This window comes from Lytechinus variegatus, chromosome 13 (genome assembly GCF_018143015.1).
Source record: "Lytechinus variegatus isolate NC3 chromosome 13, Lvar_3.0, whole genome shotgun sequence".
Taxonomy (NCBI): Eukaryota; Metazoa; Echinodermata; class Echinoidea; order Temnopleuroida; family Toxopneustidae; genus Lytechinus; species Lytechinus variegatus.
In genome coordinates this window covers 6,930,901-6,957,656 of record NC_054752.1, presented here as the reverse complement: position 1 = coordinate 6,957,656, position 26,756 = coordinate 6,930,901, and the positions used below count along the sequence as shown (strand labels likewise).

The 26,756-nt window shown below is 36.5% G+C and overlaps 1 protein-coding gene across 1 annotated transcript in view; it reads left to right on the top strand.

Moving 5' to 3' along the window:
* Positions 1-26,756, top strand: part of LOC121426608 (mucin-19-like) — a 196,170-nt gene that overhangs the window by 134,223 nt on the left and 35,191 nt on the right. Inside the window, exons 111-129 of the mRNA XM_041622966.1 lie at positions 786-821; positions 1,104-1,136; positions 9,878-10,012; positions 10,820-11,038; positions 12,298-12,507; positions 16,010-16,045; positions 16,335-16,370; positions 16,932-17,138; positions 18,484-18,906; positions 19,595-19,801; positions 19,961-20,383; positions 21,067-21,273; positions 21,433-21,855; positions 22,543-22,749; positions 22,909-23,331; positions 24,015-24,221; positions 24,382-24,804; positions 25,488-25,694; positions 25,855-26,277. Of these exons, the coding sequence (XP_041478900.1) occupies positions 786-821; positions 1,104-1,136; positions 9,878-10,012; positions 10,820-11,038; positions 12,298-12,507; positions 16,010-16,045; positions 16,335-16,370; positions 16,932-17,138; positions 18,484-18,906; positions 19,595-19,801; positions 19,961-20,383; positions 21,067-21,273; positions 21,433-21,855; positions 22,543-22,749; positions 22,909-23,331; positions 24,015-24,221; positions 24,382-24,804; positions 25,488-25,694; positions 25,855-26,277 (4,485 nt within the window). The remainder of the gene's footprint in view (positions 1-785; positions 822-1,103; positions 1,137-9,877; positions 10,013-10,819; positions 11,039-12,297; positions 12,508-16,009; positions 16,046-16,334; positions 16,371-16,931; positions 17,139-18,483; positions 18,907-19,594; positions 19,802-19,960; positions 20,384-21,066; positions 21,274-21,432; positions 21,856-22,542; positions 22,750-22,908; positions 23,332-24,014; positions 24,222-24,381; positions 24,805-25,487; positions 25,695-25,854; positions 26,278-26,756) is intronic.

The following is a 26,756-nucleotide window of genomic DNA, read 5'->3' as shown; positions in this document are numbered from 1 at the left end:
TTTTGTTTAAAATTTGCCATTTAAAAGGGGAGGGAAGATACTATCTGTTTTTATTTTGTACCTTAACGTTGCATGATGACCATAGCCAATGTAGCGTGACTCTTTGCAATAAGCAAAACAAAAAATATAATTGAATTGAAATAAGCAAGTTATTGGTCATTTCTAAGGGCGTAAATTCATCAGGCTGTTTTTTGCTCAAAATTTCCATGGTTTATATATCTAATGACATTTCTTTTTCTATTCTATCTAAACTCATAACTATATCATTACTTTTATTTTGCTCAATTAAGATGAATTAATGTATGGTTTCATGTGACTGAAACAGTATCAAGAACAATTTCCATAGAAAAAAATGAAAAAGCTATATTAACAATACCCAACAAAAAAAAAGATATGACAGTCAATGAATAATGAAATACACGAGATAATATTAATACTAATTTTATGCACTTTACATACAACATAGGATTTCTGAACACAAAAAAGAGCAGTTTAAGAGATTTTTTAAATATATTTAGAGTCTCATTCTTTGTTCACTTTTATAATTCTTATGAAATTTATTTCTATGACAAATGTAAGGAACAGTGATCAAAAGATGGATATGGAATTCCAGCGTAAAGATACCTCTCTGGCTGTTGGTCAAATGGCATACTGAGAAGAGATTTGATTTGACAAACTTTTTGTCCCTCCAAATTCAAAATTTGGATGTGGATCATGTTCACTTATACATGCAAACTTAACCCATGTCCTATTCAATATATAAATCTTCCATTTCTCTTTGACAGAACTTTCAACAACACCAAGTGATATAGGTGATGCAGGTAGGTTCACCATAAACCTGTTAAAATAAGGATATAATTCAGTTGAAATCAAACAAGAGGAACCCACACGGACTATAATATATCTTAACAAGCCTTTGACACTAGTTTGTAGTCTGCCATTAAAAGACACCATTTGATATACATGCCTCTTTGCTTCTTTTTTCCCCTCTCTTTTTATGTGTTTACAAAGTTCATCTGTTTTTGTTAAGTAGTATAAATGTAGCTATACAACCTATGTAAAGTTGAGTAACACATGTTATTTCATTCATTGTTCCCTTATAGATGGATCTCCCCCATCAAGGACTAGACCAACTGGTAATTTAAAATTCTCTACTTTGATCTTAAAGTGTTTCCTTATAAACTAATCTTTCTTATATTTGGATTAAAATTGATTGTTTTTGCCATATCTGAACAATATTAATTTTATGTTTTCATTGGTATCAGGGGATATAGTAGGCGGCAAGTAGTAAGAATTCCAAAAATTTTCTGTAGAATCTGATTTTTTGTGCTATTTCTCCTATTTTTAGGGTGCTGAATACGAATCTGCTTGTTGCCAAATTTATAAATGCCGTCTTCGACCGTTGCCATGGCAACCGATTAATTTCTCAAAAATAACACGTATTCCCATGTAAATGGTAGATAAACATGATATAAATTAGCCAAGAGATTGAATTCAAGGTTCCGAAATTCAGAAATATTTAAGATCATCAAAATAGTTCCAATTAGCCCGTTGCCATGGTAACGGCTCATTTTTCCTCCAGAAAAGTAAAAAAAAATATTTAAAGCTGTATAATCTGTTTTTTGTTTCATTTTCCCTGCGATTAGGGTGTTAAACATAGAAAGTGATTTTGCTAAATGTATAAATACACTCTCATGCCGTTGCCATGGCAACCAAATAATACCTAATTTGGTAAAAAAGATAATAACATGGAAAAAAAGATAATGGCAGGAAAGAGAATAAATGCTACTTAATCTACATGTGTTGGGGTTTTTCCCACTCATTTAGAACAATAACTACATAAGTATTATGCATGAGATTATTGGAATGATAGGAATTGATGTTGCCTTGACAATGCTTGAATTTAGAAATATATATCGATGTTGCAAATGGCCCGTTGCCATGGTAACATCTTATTTTTCTCAGAAAAGTACAAATTTTGATAAAATCATGTACAGTCACGTTTTTATCCTTTCATTTCCACTAAGTTTAGGTTGCTAAAAAATAATATGCTTGTTGGTTATTGTGTAAGTACCATCTCAGACCATTGCCATGGCAACCAAATTCCAACTTATTTGGTAAAAAATAACCTGTTGAAAAAGGTAATGGTGGATGTACAGTAAAAACGAACTAATCTACATGCGAAAGGCTTGACCCATTAATTTAATTCTTAAAGCAAAATTCAAAGTATTCTGCATTAATTAATTAGAATGATAAAATGGATATTTCCTTGGCAACGCTTGATTTTGTTAATAAATATCAATGATGCAAATGGCCTATTATCATGGTAACAGCTCCATTTACACCAGAAAATAACAAATTTTAATAAAAATATGTCCGATTATTCTTTCATTTCCGCCAAAGTATACATGTAGGTTGCTAGACATTGATTTGCTTGTTGCTGTTGCTTTGATAGTGGTTAATCAAGAATGTGATAAATATCAATGTTGCAAATTGCCTGATGTCGTGGTAAACATCACTCCTCGCAAAGTTCCCTCCTGCAGACTTTTCAACCTGAAGAAAGTAAACTGTGAGCAGTTTTCCATAGATCTGGATACATATCTTCAGAACCTCCCTGCACTCCCTACTCATTACGACACATTTTAGAGCTGTTGAAGAAATCATCAAGGAAGAATATTCCACAGAGATGCCATACAAGCTATACTCAGGGCCAGCAAAAACACCAGATTCGGATCCTTGGGAATGACTCTACAAATCTACATGTAGGTCCCAAGTTACTGCCGGCCAAGTGGCCAGCCAGCTTCTAGTGAACAGCCAAGGTAACCCGCGAAGTTCCAACCTCAAAGTTTGGGAATAGCCTGCCAAGAGTCATCTGAATTCACAAGAACTTTCAGCATGAACGACTTGTGCAATGCTATCAAAGCAATGAAGATCAGCAAGGCAGCTGGATTGGACGATGTCCTCGATCTGTGAACAGATGAAACATCTTGGACTCGTTGCACGCCAACTGCGGCTTGACATGCTAAACTACTGTCTTGAGTGAAAGCACAATGCCAAACTTATGGAGGAAATCAAGGGTAGTTGCCTTACTCAAGCCAGGCAAAACACCAGCCAGCCCAAAGAGCTACAGGCCAATATCTCTGCTTTGTCATACAAGATCTTTGAAAGGCTCCTACTCCACCACATAGCCTCCTTGGTGGATGAGCTCCTCCTTCCAGAACAAGCAGGATTTAGGCCTGGAAAGTCTTGTACTAGTTAACTGATGAATCTGACACAGTACATTGAAGATTGCTTCGAGGAAGGGTTGATAAAAAGAGCAGCCTTTGTTGACCTCAATCATTGAATACTCACAAGGAAAGTCTTTGAGATGACAAAGGACCTTAGCCTGACACAGACGATTCAGAACATGCTCTCAAATCAACGGTTTTGTGAATCTCAGTGGTTCCAGTAGCAGATGGCTGACACACAAAAGGTCTCCCAAAAGGAAGCATCATCGTCCTACTCTTTATCATCTACACAAATGACCAACCAATCCACCAAATAATGAGAGCTACCTGTCCGCTGCTGACATTTGCATTGCTTCACACAAACAGTCCTTTGAAGAGATGAAAAAGCACTCAGCGATGCTCTGGTAGGCCTGACTCCTTTACTACGCTGCAAATCATCTCTGGGCAAATCCAGAGAAATCCCAACTCAGTGCTTTCCACCTAAAAAACAGAGATGCAGACCAGTAACTAAGGGTCAGATGGTATATAAAAGAAAATGGTTGGAACACACCAGTAAGCCAATCTACCTTGACGTCACTGTAGACAGTTCCCTTACCTGCAAAGAACATGTTGCCAAGACAAGGCTAAAGTTGGAGCAAGGAACAGCATCCTGAAGAAGCTTTCCAACACAAAATGGGAACAGGTGCAAAACCATCCGTGCGACAGCTCCTGCTCTTTGCTACTTGACTGCTGAGTATGCAGTCCTCATCCGTTTTAGGTCATCACATGCTGCCACGATTGATACAGCCCTGAATGCTGCTTGCAGAGCAATTACTGGCTGCGACAAAAACAAGAGCAGATGATCTCTAGCTACAGTGTGGTATTGCCCATCCACACATCAGAAGAGAGGTATCAGCACAGGTGGAAAAAAACAAGCAAGAAGATAACCATCTTCATCCACTCTTTTAAGTATGAACCTGCCAAAAACAGACTCAAATGAAGATGTAGCTTCCTTCACCTGACTGAATCCCTTGATGGCTCTGCTCATAATCAAAGGGTCACCCTATTGTCCAACCACCTACAGTCTGTGGCCAACGCTCAATCTCTCCAATGGACCTAGCGAATCGCTTCCCAGGTTCAAGTGAGGAATGTGTAGTGTTAAGATTTTTTTCTGACCATTTGTGCTCTAATAAATTTTATAACGAAAAAAATAGCCAGTATGCCAATTTTTCTAAGGGTTTGTGAAATTTGGGAGAATTCAGCTAGAGACAATTTTGAGAATATTTTGGGCAATTTGCCCTAGAAATCTGACAGAAATAATGATTTAGGGGTAAAGTTTTTAAGAACTTGACATGCGAGATCTATTTGCTGAATTGAATTACCCCCAACTTCTAACTCCAAGGTTGCTGCCAATTTAAGGGTCACAAATGATTTCATTTTGATAGAGAGTTGTTCAAAATATTTATTTGGGGGTTTTAGAGTCAAGAAATCAAAATTGGGGCCCTGTTGTACAAAGAGTTGCAATTGATCCGATCAATCGCAACTATGGAAAGCCAGCAAAATCAGCATATGAAATGCATGTTTGTTCAAAAAGATTTCTAGATATGAATGTATGAATGTATATCTGTAAAGTCATTAATTTCTGAACAATTTTGTGTGATTTCCTTTGTTTACAAAGGACATTGTGCAAAATTTTCATAGAAGAAATTATGACACTGATGAATTTCCATAGAGTTACGATTGATCGTATCAATCGTAACTCTTTGTACAACAGGGCCCATTTACATATGACACACTGACCTTGCCTTTAAAACAAATGGCGGTCGGTAGTAATTAAAAATGGGTGATGGGTTTGAATATGGCGTTCCTCAGGGTTTTGTACTGGGACCTATACTTTTTTCTCTGTATTTATTACCACTTGGGGACACTTTGAGGCAGAATAATGTTGAATTTGATTTCTTTAGTTCCCAAATCTCCAACTAGTTTTCACAATGCTATTGTATTCCGGAAATTAATGTATCAATGATAAGAAATAAAGTTAAGCCTACTCTTGAATGAACAAAAAGTCCTAGACATAGACACTATTTACCTGCCCATGTTCATTTGTTAATTGGTAATTCTGAACCTGCTGAATCTGTTAGAATTCTAGGTGTTGAACTTAATTCGTCATTAACGAGTAAGCAAGTAAATTCGCTTTGTAAAACCCAAAACTCCCATTTATGCAAACATGGAGCTACCATGATAAAATATAATGGTCGGAAAGATATTGACGGATGATGCTTGCCATCATGCTGTTCAATCACTGGTGTTCAGGCGCCTAGATATAGTCAAAACAGCACATTCAGAATCGAGCAGTCGGTACCATTACAACAGCCAGAAAGTATGATCATGTTTCCTTTGTTCAAAGAGCTTCACTTGCTACTGGTCAAAAACAGAATCATAGAAAAATTGCTTTGTTTACTTGTAGATTAATAACTTGACACCACAATACATTTCATGCTGGGTTTTTTCCATACCCTTTTCTATCCCAAACTTGGGTAAACAGTGCACAAGTTTCACTGGTCCCAGTATTCAAAATCAGTTTATGTCCTTCTGTACAATTATTTTTTGAATTTTATATATAACACCCACTTTATATATTGTAAGCACTCGAAGAGTCGAATTATTCATTTTTATAATAATAAATGAAATAATATAGCCTAGCATTTGTATCGTGCTCCTATATTACCCTGGCTAAGCTAGTCTACCGCATCCGGTGCTCACAACTTCCTTCAAGTATCCATTTACCTCACCTGGGTTCCAGTACAATATGGATAATTTTCTTGCTTTTAAAAGGAAAACACACCCCGGCTGGGAATCGAACCCATGTCCCTCAGATTGAAAGAAAGAGGCTTAACCACTAGACCACGACGCCCCCACAATGTTAAGCTATATTGGAAAGTGCTTTGAGCATGTTTACATGAAGAACTTGCTATAAATGTTAAAATGTATGTATTTATTTTAAAGGACAAATCCACCCCAACACAGAATTTAGTTTAATAAAAAGAGAAAATCCAACAAACATAACACTGAAAATTTTATCAAAATCGGATGTAAAACATGAAACTTATATTTTATATTTTCGCTTAATTTCACAAAAAACAGATACTGGCATTTTCTGGTTGGTATGCAAATGAGAAGACTGATGATGTCATCCACTCACTATGTCTTTTGCATTTTATTATGTGAAATATAAATTTTTCTATTTTCTCCTCATTTTCATGTCTAATACAAAGTTTTATTCCTACATGAACACATGTAATTAGCATTGTTTAATACTATATGGTTCAGTCAAGTTGGCCCTTATTGTCAAATCAGTATAAAATGAAATATTGTATAATTAAAACAATAAAAAACAAAAGAAATAGTGAGGGACATCATCGACTGTCTCATTTGCATATTACTGAGTTGTGCATATCACTGTTATGTGAAAAATAAGCAAATTTAAAATGCCACAACTTTCTTCTTTTACATGAAATTTTCAGCGTTATGCTAGTATGATTTTTCTTTATTTATTCAAATCAACATTTATCGGGGTTGGACTTGACCTTTAATAGAAAGCTGTGAAAGATAATAATTATAACTCTAAAGTTTATTTGGCAAATTGACATAATCCTGGCCTTCTATTAGATACAACTGACCTTTTGAGAAATACAAGGTAAAATTTTTCCATGTTTTAATGTAGACTCAATGTGGGACTTTCATGAAAAACCCATTCATTTAATAATAGAATCTTGAGGGGGTTTTTTTTAACCTCAAAAGACCCTTAACCTTCACCTTGTGACATGATATACAATTAACTTGAAAATTACTAAACCTAAGTAAGATTTCTGATGTTGATACCACAGTACAGTCAAATTTCATTGACCAGAACTTTAACCTGAAACTCCTGCACAATGATCAGTGATAGTTGAATACCTATATGCACTCTCAAAGTTTTGCCTTATCAGAAACTTGATGAGATTCAATGATGATAATACAACATGGCCAAATATTGGCGATCGTAAAAGACCTAAGACCTTGATCATATGACCTGAAACTTGAACTTTATGATTAATGATAATGATTATGTCGATTGGACTTTATTGTAAATTGAAAATGGCCCGAAGGAGTATTTTTACATTAACAAGCATATGGATGTTGAGCACCCTATCATTAAGGGAAATGAAAGGAAAATCAGTTTTTATCAACTTCGTAATTTTTTGAGAAAAATCAGCTGTTACCATGGCAATGGGGGGGGGTTGCAACATTCATATTTATATTTATATTAAATGCAAGTTTTACCAAGGCAACAGTAATTATTTTCTTTCAAATGAACTCATGCAGACAACTTACCGTAAGTTTTGTTCAGTATTAAACGAATGGTTCAAAATTTACGCAGGTAGATTGTGATTTTTATGGTATTTTCCATTATTATCTCCCCCATGTTATTCGGTTGCCATGGCAATGGCTTAAGATGGTATTTATACATTTAGCAACAAGCATATATAGATATAGCATCTTGTAATTAGAGGAAATGAAAGAAAATTCAGATTCTGTAATATTTTCTATCAAATGGATACTTTTCTTAGAAAAATAAGCTGTTACCATGGCAACGGCCAATTTGCAATATTCCTATTTATCTTTAAATTCAAACATTGTCAAGGCAACATCAATTCCTATCATTCCAATAAACTCCTGCAGAATACTTACTGTAGTTTTTGTTCTAAATGATTGGGAAAAACCCAACGCATGTAGATTAGGTCGCTTTTATTGTATTTCTCGCCATTATCTTTTTTACCATGTTATTCCTTTTTTTACCAAATAAGGTATTATTTGGTTGCCATGGCAATGTAATGAGAGTGTATTTATACATTTAGCAAAAATAACTCCTATGTTTAACACCGTAAACGCATGGAAAATGAAAAAAAAAAAACAGATTCTACAACTATAAATCAAATTTTTTTACTTTTCTGGAGGAAAAATGAGCCGTTACCATGGCAACAGGGCAGTTGGAACTATTTTGATGATCCTAAATATTTCTGAATTTCATTTGTATTTAATTGGAACCTTGATTTCAATCTATTTGCTAATGTTTATCATGTTTATCTACCATTTACAGGGGTTTACATGCTATTTTTGGGAAATTAATTCGTTGCCATGGCAACGGTCAAAGACGGCATTTATAAATTTGGCAACAAGCAGATTCATGTTCAGCACCCTCAAAATAGGGGAAATAGCACAAAAAATCAGATTCTACAGAAAATTTTTGGTAACCTTTAATATTATGACGAGGAGCTGTGTACTAATAGGGGAAGGCGGGGTAAGTTGTGACACTTTTTGCATTTTGCATGTTAGAATTGATATGAATAATAATAATGCAGGAATAAGTACCTTGCCTTTAAATTTGATTCTTGGGAAATATTTTTCACCTTTATAAAACTTTCTACCCCCACACAAATATTAATTGTGACCTTTGAAAAAAACGATGTCAAATGGCTCAACTTGCCCCATATGTGGGGTAATTTGTGCCTCCTTCTGGGGGTAATTTAAGCCACAAAAACTATGTACAAAATGTATGCGGGAAGAACTAGTATGCCAATTTCTTATTTAAAGTCTTTTCACTTGCTAATACTCTTTAAATACTAACATCCTCTAAAAGCAAAAGAACTGTCACGTGGTTTTGCTCCCTTCGGCCTGCATATCAATGGCATTTTAAAGATTGTTCGTTTTTTTATTATACATTACCATATGAATTACTATGGCTCAACTTGCCCCATGTTGGCTGGCTCAACTTACCCCAGTCCTAACTTCATGCAATATTTTTACATCCACACATTTCTTATGCATCCATCATGTAAAAGACTAGGACAAGAATGAGGATCCATACCTGGACTAACAATATTGTTCTTATTTCTTTATTATATTTAAAGACGTGTGTGGGTAAAAAGCACTTATCTATTTCACACCCTTTTTTACTTTTTTGGCTGAAATCTGTATTTGCCCCTCTAAATAAGTACTTTTTGCTTCAAAGATGAAAACAATGTGGTGGGATTAGGGGTTATGTAATGGGTCATCAATACATACCACCACCATAATGTCTGACTCATTCATTATTGGCCTGGGGCTGGTGGCTCAACTTGCCCCTATGCTCAACTTAACCCGCCTTCCCCCACATGTAGGGATGTGTACATGTTGTGTATATGTCATCATATTTAACACCAAATATTTGATATACAAACATTATATTTGAGTACTGGAATCTGTACTTAAGAAACATATTATCGAACCCCATAAAGATATCAGCATGTCCGGCTGTATATCAGAATTTATATTCAATGACACTTTATTAAGAAGGGAAATAAATAGGCCAAGTATTAATAATACAGAGATGTGCTTTTGGTATGCTTGAGAGTTGAGTTAGTGCAATACTATAATAACCAGTTTTATTATAACTTTTGGATGATCCTATTGAGGACCAACAATTGCCCACGAAAGATGCATGGTGTAACATAAAACTTACATGTAATACACACTTCTGTTTTTGCCATGAAAACCTTCACAAGTTACATTATAATTTTTGTATTAATTTTATCATCATCATTGCTGTAAATCTTTTTCATTAAAATATTAAACTGCTCCAACCACTACAGTGACAGAGGAAAAAACAACTACTGTCACGACGACAGCAAGCACCACAGTTTCTGAAGAGACAACAACTGTTACTACAACCACACCTGAAAGCTCCACTACTCAGACAACTACAACAGTAACAACAACGACTCCAGGTATTCAATCATGACATTGAAAACATTGGCTTTAGGACGATGATGTATAATTTCCTAAAAAATAAGAATTCTACAACTACATTATACCTCAATAAAGCCATCTATTTATATTCTATCAGTGTTTGAAAAGGCCTACAAATTAGCAATGTGTATCAATCCAAATTACTCCTTACTTTTAATGTCTTTTTTTAATTATTTTTTTATGTTGTTTTATATATACATGACTAGAAATACCAAATACATATTTATGCAGTGTTAGTCAATTTGGTGAATTCACAATATGTGGCACGACCTATCTGTTGTCGCTGGCAGGCTGAAATTCAAAAAGCCTCATGGGGAAAAAGTTGACATCTGTTGCATGCTCTATAGTACATGGATGAAATTATGCTATTTACCAGGGTCCAGGACATGGGAGAGAAATGTCAGATTTCTTTGTGAAATTATGACAGTTTTCAGAGAATTCTTCTGCTTTTGCAATATGGTTTTCAGATTTTGAAGCATTGCAGTCACATTACTGTACACTAGCACTGTGTGCTGCATGCTCCTGTGTGCGATGTTGACCCTGAAGTTAGAAATGGGCCTGTCTACTACAGTGCACCCTATAAGGTATCCACCAAAATAACCCAGGATTACTCCTTCCATTTGTTACTTTGCTAAAAAGTATTTTGCTGAAAAGTTTTTTTTTGAAAAGAAGAGGGGAAATAACCAAGGCCACTGAATGGAACTAGTTGATAACTTTATTAGCTTACCTTTCCTTGTTATTTTAGTCACTTATTTTGATTGTGATCATTACTTGAAATCATCCAGATACAGAGCCTACAACTACTGTCACAACAACAAGCGTTGCAACGACTACCACCCCAGCAACTACAACTGCTCCAACCACTACAGTGACAGAGGAAACAACAACTACTCTCACGACGACAGCAAGCACCACAGTTTCTGAAGAGACAACAACTGTTACTACAACCACACCTGAAAGCTCCACTACTCACACAATGACAACAGTAACAACAACAACTCCAGGTATTCACCATGACATTGAAAACATTGTCATAATAGGTATCAATAATAGTTTCTTAAAAATAATTATAATATTATATCATATTTCAATTATATAGAATTACCTATATATATTCTGTCAATATTTGATAGTCATTGTGTAGCTGTTCGGACTCTCACCTTGCGCTCATAGGGTCGTGTGTTTGAATCTCACCGTGGGCTAGCGTCCTTTTTCAAGGCGTCAATCAACTCTCTACACGTAGGTTAAATAGGCACCTGGTTGAATGCGAGAGCCTATCTAGCAATTGAGTCTTGGAACTCTTCTGAGAGCGCTCCCCAGGGAGTGGAGAATGTGATTAAATTGTGTGTGGGCATGCCAGGATCCTATGACTGGGGCATTAATAATTGCACTGTAAAGTGCTTAGAACAAACTGTAAGAAGTGCTATATGAATGTGGCCAACCACCTTAAAACTACCAATGCTTTGCCAGGTAGGTTTCCTGTTAATAGCCAAAATAGTAAATTGGTATTCAAAAGGCCCAAATTCAAAATTTAGCTTTTCTGATAAAGTACTTCTTCATCTTGATACTGTAAAAAAGTTGTGAAATTGAATAGAAAACAACATACAAAAATTTCTTTGACACAAGGTTTTGCAGACTGCTTGGAAGTTTCATTGAAATTTCACAGTGCGCTAATATCATGCTTGAGTGAACACAAACTGCAAATGTTTGTCTGTATTTTCTGAAGCTCACGCATTGTTTTCTCTACAAAAATTCAATCAAATATTTGAGTTATTGTTGATGAAGTTTGACAAATCATATAACATTTTAAAGCTTAGGATGTGCCTGAGCAAACCTTGATAAAAATCTCCAAATTCATTTTTGGCGACTTATTGTTGGTTTTAGGGTGACTTGTCACAAATGTAACTAATATTGTTCTTAATATAATTGTCATCTTTAAGAATTGAAAGGTGTACAAACCAGCATTGTCTATTAATTTGAATGACACCTTGTATTTTGATTTTCATTTCTACACTTGATAGTCATTCTTGAATTGAAAGATCAATGATTTCATGCAGATTTAGGTGAATTAACCTGGGATTACTCCTTCCATATATTCCGCTGCTAGAAACTATTTTGCCCAAAAGTTGTATCTTGAAAAAGATGGGAGATAACTGAAGGCCAGAGAGTGGCACAAATTGATTACTTTTAATAGCTTAACTTTTATCAATATTTTTGGCGCTTGTTTTAATTGGGATCATTACTTGAAATCGTCCAAATACAGAGCCTACAACTACTGTCACAACAACCACTGTTGCTACCACTACCACCCCAGCAACTACAACTGCTCCAACCACTACAGTGACAGAGGAAACAACAGCTACTGTCACGACGACAGCAAGCACCACAGTTTCTGAAGAGACAACAACTGTTACTACAACCACACCTGAAAGCTCCACTACTCAGACAACTACAACAGTAAAAACAACTCCAGGTATTCACCAGGACATTGCAAACATTTTCTTCTCATACTTTTTAGATTATATTTAAATAGAGTGAACCTTTCTTGTTTGTGTATGTGTTAATTTTTTCAACTTTGAAAAGTTTTAATTATTAGTATTGTTTATTAATTTGAAGTACACCTTATTTCTATATCAATATCCTTGTATGTACATTAATATTTCTATGTGCTGACTCATGTATAATTATATTTTTCTAAAATATTAGCCACTTAACCTAGAATTGTTAATACCATTTATTGTTTATCATTCGTTTTTAATCATTTTGTCGAAATAATTCTAATTTGAAGGGGGGGTTAATTTCCGTATTTGTTACAAACCTTAAACTTTAAAATTTGCGTGGTGACCATAGACCATAAAGAAATAGAAAATTATATTTAACTCAAATAAATAAACAAGTTATTTACTAACCTATATGCTTACCTACATGTATATACTATTTACTTACCTATACCATCTCATCAAAGTGCTATTCGTTACCCTGACTCGAATAGCAACCGGTAAAAAACTCCCAGAAAGAGGCTAACTGCAATCAGGTAGCCTGGGAGACCTGTCACGGAACAAGACCCATAAAACCCGCTCGCCGCATATAAGCCTCTTTCGTTGAAAGCCTTGCAGGCGATCCTCCCCCAGCAGGCGCTGCCATCGACCCATCCTGACCCTGACCCTCTGGACTTGTGTACCGCCAGCCCGGCAAGTAGTAGACAAAGCCACCCGAGACAACGGGCTAATGAAAACTCGACTCATTCTAGACGTAGAGAAAGGTCTAGATCGCCTCGTACCAGTCGCGGACCAGTCGCGGACCAGTCGCGGAGTGGGGGCTAATGATAACTCGCCTCGTACTAGCTGTAGAGAAAAAGAGTTTTCCATTGTGGGAGAATCTGAATCGGAATTTGATTACCACCAACCTGTTACATCTCGCAGAAGAGACTGGGGTGATTTCTCCCCATCAAATTCTAATAGCAGCACCGTGCATTCCCTCCAAGCTGCCCAGCATATGGGATTTGAATGAGGACAATCACCATTAGGGGTACGAGAGAGTTCTGGCATACACGAATGCGATACTCCGGCTAGTGGGAACAGGCATCAGTCAGCCCTGATCTCGACTAAATACTGCTCTCAACTTCGGGCCGAAGACAGTACTAGTAGCAAAACTGAGCGAGAGAAGTCAATCTTCCGCCTGAACTCGTTCCTTAGTCGTTTGGACGAAGTCAGTCCTGCGATCAAGATGGATGCTCCGTATAAATCCTGCTTTCCGGCCCTAGATACGCAACACTCTCTGCTTAAACCGATCAGTAAAGAAGTCTCGAAGGATTATCAGTTTGCCGCTCAAGACTTTGAGGATTTTTTGCGCACACCTTCGGTCCCGGACGTTGATTTCCATGTCGGGGATGCGGGAGCGAGGAAGTCTAGATCGGGCCGTAACCCTCTCCGCGGCACTGGTTACCGCTCAGCCAACTATCAGCTAGCAGCGCTGGACGCGGCCGCCCGGAGCAGTATGAGACTCCCGATGCACCAGGGGTGCCTGTAACCACTCTTAGTGAGGCTGAGCAGCTTGGAGTCTCTACCAATGACAAGAATTTATTGTTAGAGTCACTCACAAAGATCGCTGATCTCCAGTATGAGCAAGCAGCAAGATAAACACTGCTATGCACAAGGGCAATGAGGGCTAAAGTTTTAGATGCTCTCAAGATTGAGAAAGGGGCAGTGAGACTTCTAAATAAGCTTCCTTGCGAAGGTAAGGACTTGTTTCATGGACACTTTCAAGATGTATTGGACGAGTCTATTTCAGCCAGCACCACAGCTGACAAGACATTTTATAAGCTCTCCTCGAGTAGACCAAGTCCGCCGGGCACCAATGTTAGACCGGCCAAGGGCCAGGCCCAGAGACCCCCTTTTGCTAGCTCTAGCTCCAGACCCAAGCCCCAGACCTACAATGAACATAAGGGGTCATCCCTCTCCTTTTTCTCTCGGTCCGGTGGTAACGCCAGGATTGAAAGGGGCCGCGGGGAAAGTCATAGGAAACCTCGGGTGGGGGACGGGGCCGCCAGTCCCACTTTTAGCGCACCGAATTCAGGGCCCCCACTCAAAACCGGGACTTTTGACAATCAAACACTAGTCATTCACCTCCTTCAGCAAGTCCCAGTAGGGGGAAGAATATTTCTTTGCCTACAGAACTAGGAAAAGATAACCAATGACAAATTTGTTCTAGAGATAATAAGGTCGGGATACAATCCAAATTTCCCAAGAGTTATTCATCCTTCCCGTTTTCAGCAACAGACCCCCATACCAAGGGATCCTTCACGACGACAGGCTCTCCGGTCAGAAATACAGTCACTACTCCAGAAAGGAGCCATCATAACAGTCCCAGACCACAAGGCCCTCATCCTCTCCCCCGCTTTCCTTGTAAAGAAATGCTGCGGGGGTTTCCGCATGATAATCAATCTAAAGACGGTAAACAAACTCCTTCCAGATCAAACATTCAGAATGGAATCCCTTACAACCAACCTACCTCTGATAAAACCCAACCAATGGGCAGTCACCATAGACCTCAAAGACGCTTATTATCATGTCCCGATAGCCCCAGAGGCCTGCAAGTTTCTGGGCTTCAAAGTAGGAGACGTTTGTTACCAGTTCGTAGCCCTTCCGTTCGGCCTAAAGCCCGCCCCTAGGATATTTTTCCGACTGGTGAGAGTCCTCGCCGCAGAGTTAAGAAGGCGAGGCATTACTATCTTCTGTTACCTGGACGACTGGCTCCTCGGCCATTCCAGGACCACTCTTGCCTTCAACGTTAGCATTGTCCGAAAGCTGGCTTCGGATATAGGGTTTCTGATCACCGACGAAAAATCGAGGTCCACACCAACAAGATCACCAGAGTTTCTAGGGGCGATAATATCCATCCCAAACTTGGGTTTTTCCTTTTAGTCAAGGCATGAAATACATCAGGCTATTTATTTCTCAAAACTGGTTTGATGTACAAATCTAATCAACAATATCCATAAAAGAAAAAAAAAAGCTACTTCAACAACCAAAAAAGATATAAGAAATTCAAGAAGAAATTATATACTCGAGAAAATATTATGATATTAATAATTTTATGTACATTGCATACAACAAACCATTTTGTAATACAGATATACATATATCTATATAGGCATAAAATAATCCAAGCACAAAGAATTTCTTAACGCAGAAAGAAGAGTTCTTTGTTCAAGCATATACTATTGTAATTCTTATGAAATTTATTTCTATGACAAATGTGAGGAACAGTGGTCAAAAGATGGATATGGGATTTCAGCATAAAGATACTTCTCTGGCTGTTGGTCAATTAGTGTACTGAAGAGACTTTATTTAACAAGATTTGTGTCCTTCCATACACAATAACTCAGAAATTAGGATGTGAAACATGTTAACTTACCTCATGTCCTATTCTACAAAAGTAAAATCAACAGAAAATCATCCATTTCTCTTTGACAGAACTGTCAACAGAACCAATTGATACTGGCGATGGAGGTAGGTTCCCAATTTCTCACCATCATCCATTTAAGATATTGATATCATTCAGCTGAAATCAAACAAGAGGAGCCAATATAAAATGTCATCTTCCAAACAAGCTTTTGACATAAGTTTGCAGTCTGCCATTAAAAGTCATCATTTAATACACCTGCCCCTTTCTTGGAATTTCCCTCACTTTTGATGTGCTTACGAAGTTCATCTTTTTTTGTCATGCATTATTAATGTAGCATTACAACCTAAGTAAAGTGGAATAACACTTTGTATTTCATTCATCGCTTCCTTACAGATGTAGAAACTCCCCGATCAAGAACTGGACAAACTGGTAATTTAAAATGCTCTACTTTGATCTTAACGTATTTCATTTTAAACTAATCTTTCTTATATTTGTATTGAAATTGACTATGTTTTTGCCATATCTGAACAATATTAATTTCATGTTTTCATTGATATTAGGAGATACATGTATGGATGTGTAGGTCATCTTATTGAACACCAAATGTTTGATATCCAAACATGTTTGAGTACTGAAATCTATACCCAAGAAATATATACATTATCAAACCCCATAAAGATTTCGGCATTTCTGACTGTATATCAGAATTTATATACAATGATACTTCAAGAGAAGGGAAAATAAATGTTTGAATGTATTAATTATACAGGGATGGGATTTGGCATGCCAGGTCATGGAATTAGTGGGATACTGTTATGATTAAATTGTTATCATAACTTGTGGGTGGTCCTTTTAAAGACCAACAATTGCCCACAAAATATTCATGGTACACACTTCTCCTCCATGGAAACCTTCACAATTTACATCATAATTCTTGTAGTATTTTTGTCATCATTGCTGTAAATCATTTTTTATTAAAATATACTGTAGAGCCTACAACTACTGTCACAACAACAAGTGTTACAACCACTACTTTGCCAGCAACCACAACTGCTCCAGCCACTACAGTAACAGAAGAAATTACAACTACTGTCACGACGATAGCAAGCACCACAGTTTCTGAAGAGACAACAACTGTTACTACCACCACACCTGAAAGCTCCACTACTCAGACAACTACAACAGTAACAACTCAAGGTATTTAAACATGAATTTTCTTCATTGAAACTAGTCATACTTTTGAGGTTATACTTAAATAGAGTGAACTTTTCCTTTTATGTCTTTTCTTTTTTAATTTTGAAATTTGGAAAAAGTCTAATACCTACCATTGTTTGTTAATTTGAATTGCAAATTGTTTGTAAATTCATGTCCTATGTACTTTTTGTCTCGCCCACCAGAGGTGAAGGCGAGACTTAGGGATCCAAATGTCGTCCGGCGTTCGTCGTCCGTCGGTCACAAACCGTAAATCGTTTTTCAACCAAACTTGGATGGTAGATTGACTTGGGGGACCTGCATGTTATGCTGCAGTCTGAGGTCACGTGGTAAGGTCAAAGGTTGTTTTCAGGTCAATGTTAAAGTTTTGATGCAAGACTCTTGTGACACTTAACTCCACAACCGTAAGTCACTTTTCAACCAACCTTGGATGGTAGATGGACTTGGGGGACCTGCATGTTATGCTGCAGTTGGAGGTCACATGGTTAGGTCAAAGGTCATTTTGAGGTCAACGTTAAACAATGAAGTTTCGATACAATTCTCTTGCTTGCCCACACAAATCACGATATTTTGGTTATTTTCATAAGTGGGCGAGACACAAAATTGTTTTTGCCTTGTTTATTTCTATGCGTTGACTTATGTACAAGTTTTGTTTCTAGCATGACCTGTTAATCTAGAATTGTTCATGCCATTTTTTTTATTTCATGAAAAAATTTTGTTTAAAAATTGCCATTTAAAAGGGGAGGGAAGATACTGTTTTTATATCCATAAAACCATAGTTTAACATTGAAAAAAAAACTAGTCCATGAACAAAGTAGCATCATAAGTTGAAAATTCAGACTACATTCTAAATTGGAAGCCCAAAAAACAACTCTAGGTATTCACCATGACATTCAAAGCATTTCATACATGAGGATGAAGTATATTTTGTTTTGAAAAAAAAATTGCTTCTATATTATACTTCAATAAAACCACCTTTTTATTTTATCAATGTCAAAGCTTCTTCAAGATTCAAGGGTTTACGGATTTGCAAGTTTTATCATTTCAAATCACTCTTTTCATTTTGATATCTTTTCTGGCCCGGTCTTTTCCTATAACATCTTCTGTACAGTTGTGCTAGATAACTACGAGGATGACTTGGGTAGTGTGAATGTTTTGATCACCCCAACTGATGGGAATATCAGTGACAGTACTTTATTCTTGAAGGATTAAGATGCTATCAATTAAAATGAAATGCAACAAAGTATGAATGTTTTGTATCTTCTTATGACTGGTATATCAGCATATTTTTAAAACGTAACCCTGTTTCTGTCATCTGCTTTTATTCTAGATGAGTGTGAGGAGCAGGACTTGGATAAATTGAATGTTATAATCACCCTTATCCCTACTGATGGAAATGGTGATGGCAGTACTAATGGTATAATTACACTGGAGTCCGAAGTCCCTAAGTTCACTGTATCGCTTTCTTCCCCTGGGAACACAATAACAGTGAATGCGCTGACTTTGTTTGAGCAGGGTGAAGGAGAAAACAACAATGCAGTACGGAGGGTTCGCATCTCAAATATTGTGAGCAGTACAGGAGAAGTTGATACGGAGGAATATCCTGTTAACTCCACTACTCTTGAAAGTGGAATGTTTGTAGTGCGAAATACGTTTAATGATGAATCTGTGGAATCTTTTGACATTGAAGTACTGGATATCACCAGCATGCCTGTAACCATAAACGTGACAGTCAGAGGATGCCTTGAATTAGGTGAATAGTTTGACTTCAGCATAATACATTATTTTGATGTTTAAAAATAGGAAGCTATTGTTTATCCTGCTCATCCTGTACAACAGTAATTGAGGAATCCTATCTATAAGATTTGGTTTTGCCATGATTATTTCACTAGACTGTGAGTGATATTAAGGAAATTGATACCATGACCACACCTTAAAGCTCCACAACTGACACAAATACAATGGTGACAAAAATCAACTCCAGGTATTCACCATGACATTGAAAGCATTGGTTTCATGAAGTTGAAGTACATGTATATTATTTTTGGAAAAAAAACATTACACTTCAATCAAGCCACCTATTTACATTTTATCAAGTTTAGAGCTTCTTCAAGATTAAAAAATGCATACCAATTAGCATTGTTTTTCAATTGAAATTGCCCCTTTTATGTTTATATCATTTTTGCAATTACTTTTTATGGTTATTACGCATACATGACTTGAAATACCAATCACAATCATTTTGCTCCGTTGTTAGTCAAGTCAGGATTCTCCTACAATTTATTACTTTGCTTAACAGTTGCATTTTGAAAAGGAGGGAAGATATTCACCAAAATGTTTGAGAGTGGGTTTAAGTAATATCATTTATTAGCTTATCTTTATTAGCATTTTTATTACAATCTTTTGATTGTCATTGTGTCTTAAAAATCATGAAAATATAGAGCCTACAACTTCTGTCACAACAACAAGCATTGCAACGACTACCACCCCAGCAACTACAACTGCTCCAACCACTACAGTGACAGAGGAAACAACAACTACTGTCACGACGACAGCAAGCACCACAGTTTCTGAAGAGACAACAACTGTTACTACCACCACACCTGAAAGTTCCACTACTCAGACAACTACAACATTCACAACTCAAGGTATTTAAATATTTTCTTCATTGGAACTAGTCATACTTTTGAGGTTATATAGAGTGAACTTTTCCTTTTTCGTCTTTTTGTTTATTTTTCAAATTTGGAAATATTCTAATAATTACTATTGTTTGTTAACCCTGTTTCTGTCATCTTCTTTTATTCTAGATGAGTGTGAGGAGCAGGACTTGGATAAATTGAATGTCATGATCACCCTTATCCCTACTGATGGAAATGGTGATAGCAGTACTAATGGTATAATTACACTGGAATCCGAAGTCCCTAAGTTCACTGTATCGCTTTCTTCCCCTGGGAACACAATAACAGTGAATGCGCTGACTTTGTTTGAGCAGGGTGAAGGAGGAAACAACAATCCAGTACGGAGGGTTCGCATCTCAAATATTGTGAGCAGCACAGGAGAAGTTGATACGGAGGAATATCCTGTTAACTCCACTGCTCTTGAAAGTGGAATGTTTGTAGTGCGAAATACATTTAATGATGAATCTGTGGAATCTTTTGACATTGAAGTACTGGATAGCACCAGCATGCCTATAACCATAAACGTGACAGTCAGAGGATGCCTTAAATTAGGTGAATAGTTTGACTTCAGCATAATACATTATTTTATGTTCAAAAATAGGCAGCTGTTGCTTATCTTGCTAATCCTGTACAACGGTAATTGAGGAATCCTATGTATAAGATTTGGTTTTGCCATGAGTATTTCCCTAGACTGTGAGTGATATTAAGGAAATTGATACCATGACCACACTTTAAAGCTCCACAACTGACTCAAATACAATGGTGACAAAAAACAACTCCAGGTATTCACCATGACATAGAAAACATTGGATTTATGAAGTTGAAGTACATGTATATTATTTTTGGAAAAAAAACATTACACTTCAATCAAGCCACCTATTTACATTTGATCAAGTTTAGAGCTTCTTCAAGATTAAAAAATGCATACCAATTAGCATTGTTTTTCAATTGAAATTGCCCCTTTTATGTTTATATCATTTTTGCAATTACTTTTTATGGTTATTACGCATACATGACTTGAAATACCAATCACAATCATTTTGCTCCGTTGTTAAGTCAGGATTCTCCTACAATTTATTACTTTGCTTAACAGTTGCATTTTGAAAAGGAGGGAAGATATTCACCAAAATGTTTGAGAGTGGGTTTAAGTAATATCATTTATTAGCTTATCTTTATTAGCATTTTTATTACAATCTTTTGATTGTCATTGTGTCTTAAAAATCATGAAAATATAGAGCCTACAACTTCTGTCACAACAACAAGCATTGCAACGACTACCACCCCAGCAACTACAACTGCTCCAACCACTACAGTGACAGAGGAAACAACAACTACTGTCACGACGACAGCAAGCACCACAGTTTCTGAAGAGACAACAACTGTTACTACCACCACACCTGAAAGTTCCACTACTCAGACAACTACAACATTCACAACTCAAGGTATTTAAATATTTTCTTCATTGGAACTAGTCATACTTTTGAGGTTATATAGAGTGAACTTTTCCTTTTTCGTCTTTTTGTTTATTTTTCAAATTTGGAAATATTCTAATAATTACTATTGTTTGTTAACCCTGTTTCTGTCATCTTCTTTTATTCTAGATGAGTGTGAGGAGCAGGACTTGGATAAATTGAATGTCATGATCACCCTTATCCCTACTGATGGAAATGGTGATAGCAGTACTAATGGTATAATTACACTGGAATCCGAAGTCCCTAAGTTCACTGTATCGCTTTCTTCCCCTGGGAACACAATAACAGTGAATGCGCTGACTTTGTTTGAGCAGGGTGAAGGAGGAAACAACAATCCAGTACGGAGGGTTCGCATCTCAAATATTGTGAGCAGCACAGGAGAAGTTGATACGGAGGAATATCCTGTTAACTCCACTGCTCTTGAAAGTGGAATGTTTGTAGTGCGAAATACATTTAATGATGAATCTGTGGAATCTTTTGACATTGAAGTACTGGATAGCACCAGCATGCCTATAACCATAAACGTGACAGTCAGAGGATGCCTTAAATTAGGTGAATAGTTTGACTTCAGCATAATACATTATTTTATGTTCAAAAATAGGCAGCTGTTGCTTATCTTGCTAATCCTGTACAACGGTAATTGAGGAATCCTATGTATAAGATTTGGTTTTGCCATGAGTATTTCCCTAGACTGTGAGTGATATTAAGGAAATTGATACCATGACCACACTTTAAAGCTCCACAACTGACTCAAATACAATGGTGACAAAAAACAACTCCAGGTATTCACCATGACATTGAAAGCATTGGTTTCATGAAGTTGAAGTACATGTATATTATTTTTGGAAAAAAAACATTACACTTCAATCAAGCCACCTATTTACATTTTATCAAGTTTAGAGCTTCTTCAAGATTAAAAAATGCATACCAATTAGCATTGTTTTTCAATTGAAATTGCCCCTTTTATGTTTATATCATTTTTGCAATTACTTTTTATGGTTATTACGCATACATGACTTGAAATACCAATCACAATCATTTTGCTCCGTTGTTAGTCAAGTCAGGATTCTCCTACAATTTATTACTTTGCTTAACAGTTGCATTTTGAAAAGGAGGGAAGATATTCACCAAAATGTTTGAGAGTGGGTTAAAGTAATATCATTTATTAGCTTATCTTTATTAGCATTTTTATTACAATCTTTTGATTGTCATTGTGTCTTAAAAATCATGAAAATATAGAGCCTACAACTTCTGTCACAACAACAAGCATTGCAACGACTACCACCCCAGCAACTACAACTGCTCCAACCACTACAGTGACAGAGGAAACAACAACTACTGTCACGACGACAGCAAGCACCACAGTTTCTGAAGAGACAACAACTGTTACTACCACCACACCTGAAAGTTCCACTACTCAGACAACTACAACATTCACTACTCAAGGTATTTAAACATTTTCTTCATTAGAACTAGTCATACTTTTGAGGTTATATAGAGTGAACTTTTCCTTTTTCGTCTTTTTGTTTATTTTTCAAATTTGGAAAAAGTCTAACAATTACTATTGTTTGTTAACCCTGTTTCTGTCATCTTCTTTTATTCTAGATGAGTGTGAGGAGCAGGACTTGGATAAATTGAATGTTATAATCACCCTTATCCCTACTGATGGAAATGGTGATAGCAGTACTAATGGTATAATTACACTGGAATCCGAAGTCCCTAAGTTCACTGTATCGCTTTCTTCCCCTGGGAACACAATAACAGTGAATGCGCTGACTTTGTTTGAGCAGGGTGAAGGAGGAAACAACAATGCAGTACGGAGGGTTCGCATCTCAAATATTGTGAGCAGTACAGGAGAAGTTGATACGGAGGAATATCCTGTTAACTCCACTGCTCTTGAAAGTGGAATGTTTGTAGTGCGAAATACATTTAATGATGAATCTGTGGAATCTTTTGACATTGAAGTACTGGATAGCACCAGCATGCCTATAACCATAAACGTGACAGTCAGAGGATGCCTTAAATTAGGTGAATAGTTTGACTTCAGCATAATACATTATTTTATGTTCAAAACTAGGCAGCTATTGCTTATCTTGCTAATCCTGTACAACGGTAATTGAGGAATCCTATGTATAAGATTTGGTTTTGCCATGAGTATTTCCCTAGACTGTGAGTGATATTAAGGAAATTGATACCATGACCACACTTTAAAGCTCCACAACTGACTCAAATACAGTGGTGACAAAAACAACTCCAGGTATTCACCATGACATTGAAAGCATTGGTTTCATGAGGTTTAAGTACATGTATATTCTTTTTTGGAAAAAAAAACATTACACTTCAATCAAGTCACCTATTTACATTTGATCAAGTTTAGAGCTTCTTCAAAATTAAAAAATGCATACCAATTAGCATTGTTTTTCAATTGAAATTGCCCCTTTTATGTTTATATCATTTTTGCAATTACTTTTTTTGGTTATTACGCATACATGACTTGAAATACCAATCACAATCGTTTTGCTCCGTTGTTAGTCAAGTCAGGATTCTCCTACAATTTATTACTTTGCTTAACAGTTGCATTTTGGAAAGGAGGGGAGATATTCACCAAAATGTTTGAGAGTGGGTTTAAGTAATATCATTTATTAGCTTATCTTAGCATTTTTATTACAATCTTTTGATTGTTATTGTTTCTTAAAATCATGAAAATATAGAGCCTACAACTTCTGTCACAACAACAAGCATTGCAACGACTACCACCCCAGCAACTACAACTGCTCCAACCACTACAGTGACAGAGGAAACAACAACTACTGTCACGACGACAGCAAGCACCACAGTTTCTGAAGAGACAACAACTGTTACTACCACCACACCTGAAAGTTCCACTACTCAGACAACTACAACATTCACAACTCAAGGTATTTAAATATTTTCTTCATTGGAACTAGTCATACTTTTGAGGGTATATAGAGTGAACATTTCCTTTTTCGTCTTTTTTGTTTATTTTTCAAATTTGGAAATAATCTAATAATTACTATTGTTTGTTAACCCTGTTTCTGTCATCTTCTTTTATTCTAGATGAGTGTGAGGAGCAGGACTTGGATAAATTGAATGTTATAATCACCCTTATCCCTACCGATGGAAATGGTGATAGCAGTACTAATGGTATAATTACACTGGAATCCGAAGTCCCTAAGTTCACTGTATCGCTTTCTTCCCCGGGGAACACAATAACAGTGAATGCGCTGACTTTGTTTGAGCAGGGTGAAGGAGGAAACAACAATGCAGTACGGAGGGTTCGCATCTCAAATATTGTGAGCAGTACAGGAGAAGTTGATACGGAGGAATATCCTGTTAACTCCACTGCTCTTGAAAGTGGAATGTTTGTAGTGCGAAATACATTTAATGATGAATCTGTGGAATCTTTTGACATTGAAGTACTGGATAGCACCAGCATGCCTATAACCATAAACGTGACAGTCAGAGGATGCCTTAAATTAGGTGAATATTTTGACTTCAGAATAATACATTATTTTATGTTAAAAAATAGGCAGCTATTGCTTATCTTGCTAATCCTGTACAGCGGTAATTGAGGAATCCTATGTATAAGATTTGGTTTTGCCATGAGTATTTCCCTAGACTGTGAGTGATATTAAGGAAATTGATACCATGACCACACTTTAAAGCTCCACAACTGACTCAAATACAGTGGTGACAAAAACAACTCCAGGTATTCACCATGACATTGAAAGCATTGGTTTCATGAGGTTTAAGTACATGTATATTCTTTTTTGGAAAAAAAAACATTACACTTCAATCAAGTCACCTATTTACATTTGATCAAGTTTAGAGCTTCTTCAAAATTAAAAAATGCATACCAATTAGCATTGTTTTTCAATTGAAATTGCCCCTTTTATGTTTATATCATTTTTGCAATTACTTTTTTTGGTTATTACGCATACATGACTTGAAATACCAATCACAATCGTTTTGCTCCGTTGTTAGTCAAGTCAGGATTCTCCTACAATTTATTACTTTGCTTAACAGTTGCATTTTGGAAAGGAGGGGAGATATTCACCAAAATGTTTGAGAGTGGGTTTAAGTAATATCATTTATTAGCTTATCTTAGCATTTTTATTACAATCTTTTGATTGTTATTGTTTCTTAAAATCATGAAAATATAGAGCCTACAACTTCTGTCACAACAACAAGCATTGCAACGACTACCACCCCAGCAACTACAACTGCTCCAACCACTACAGTGACAGAGGAAACAACAACTACTGTCACGACGACAGCAAGCACCACAGTTTCTGAAGAGACAACAACTGTTACTACCACCACACCTGAAAGTTCCACTACTCAGACAACTACAACATTCACAACTCAAGGTATTTAAATATTTTCTTCATTGGAACTAGTCATACTTTTGAGGGTATATAGAGTGAACATTTCCTTTTTCGTCTTTTTTGTTTATTTTTCAAATTTGGAAATAGTCTAATAATTACTATTGTTTGTTAACCCTGTTTCTGTCATCTTCTTTTATTCTAGATGAGTGTGAGGAGCAGGACTTGGATAAATTGAATGTTATAATCACCCTTATCCCTACCGATGGAAATGGTGATAGCAGTACTAATGGTATAATTACACTGGAATCCGAAGTCCCTAAGTTCACTGTATCGCTTTCTTCCCCTGGGAACACAATAACAGTGAATGCGCTGACTTTGTTTGAGCAGGGTGAAGGAGGAAACAACAATCCAGTACGGAGGGTTCGCATCTCAAATATTGTGAGCAGTACAGGAGAAGTTGATACGGAGGAATATCCTGTTAACTCCACTGCTCTTGAAAGTGGAATGTTTGTAGTGCGAAATACATTTAATGATGAATCTGTGGAATCTTTTGACATTGAAGTACTGGATAGCACCAGCATGCCTATAACCATAAACGTGACAGTCAGAGGATGCCTTAAATTAGGTGAATATTTTGACTTCAGAATAATACATTATTTTATGTTCAAAAATAGGCAGCTATTGCTTATCTTGCTAATCCTGTACAGCGGTAATTGAGGAATCCTATGTATAAGATTTGGTTTTGCCATGAGTATTTCCCTAGACTGTGAGTGATATTAAGGAAATTGATACCATGACCACACCTTAAAGCTCCACAACTGATACAAATACAATGGTGACAAAAAACAACTCCAGGTATTCACCATGACATTGAATGCATGCCAATTAGCATTGTTTTTCAATTGAAATTGCCCCTTCTGTGTTTATATCATTTTTACAATTTGTTTTTTTTATTTCACATAAATGGCTTGAAATACCAATCACAATCATTTTGCGCCGTTGTTAGTCAAGTCAGGATTTCTCCTACAATTTATTACTTTGCTGAACAGTTGCAGTTTGAAAAGGAGGGGAGATATTCACCACAATGTTTGAGAGTGGGTTTAA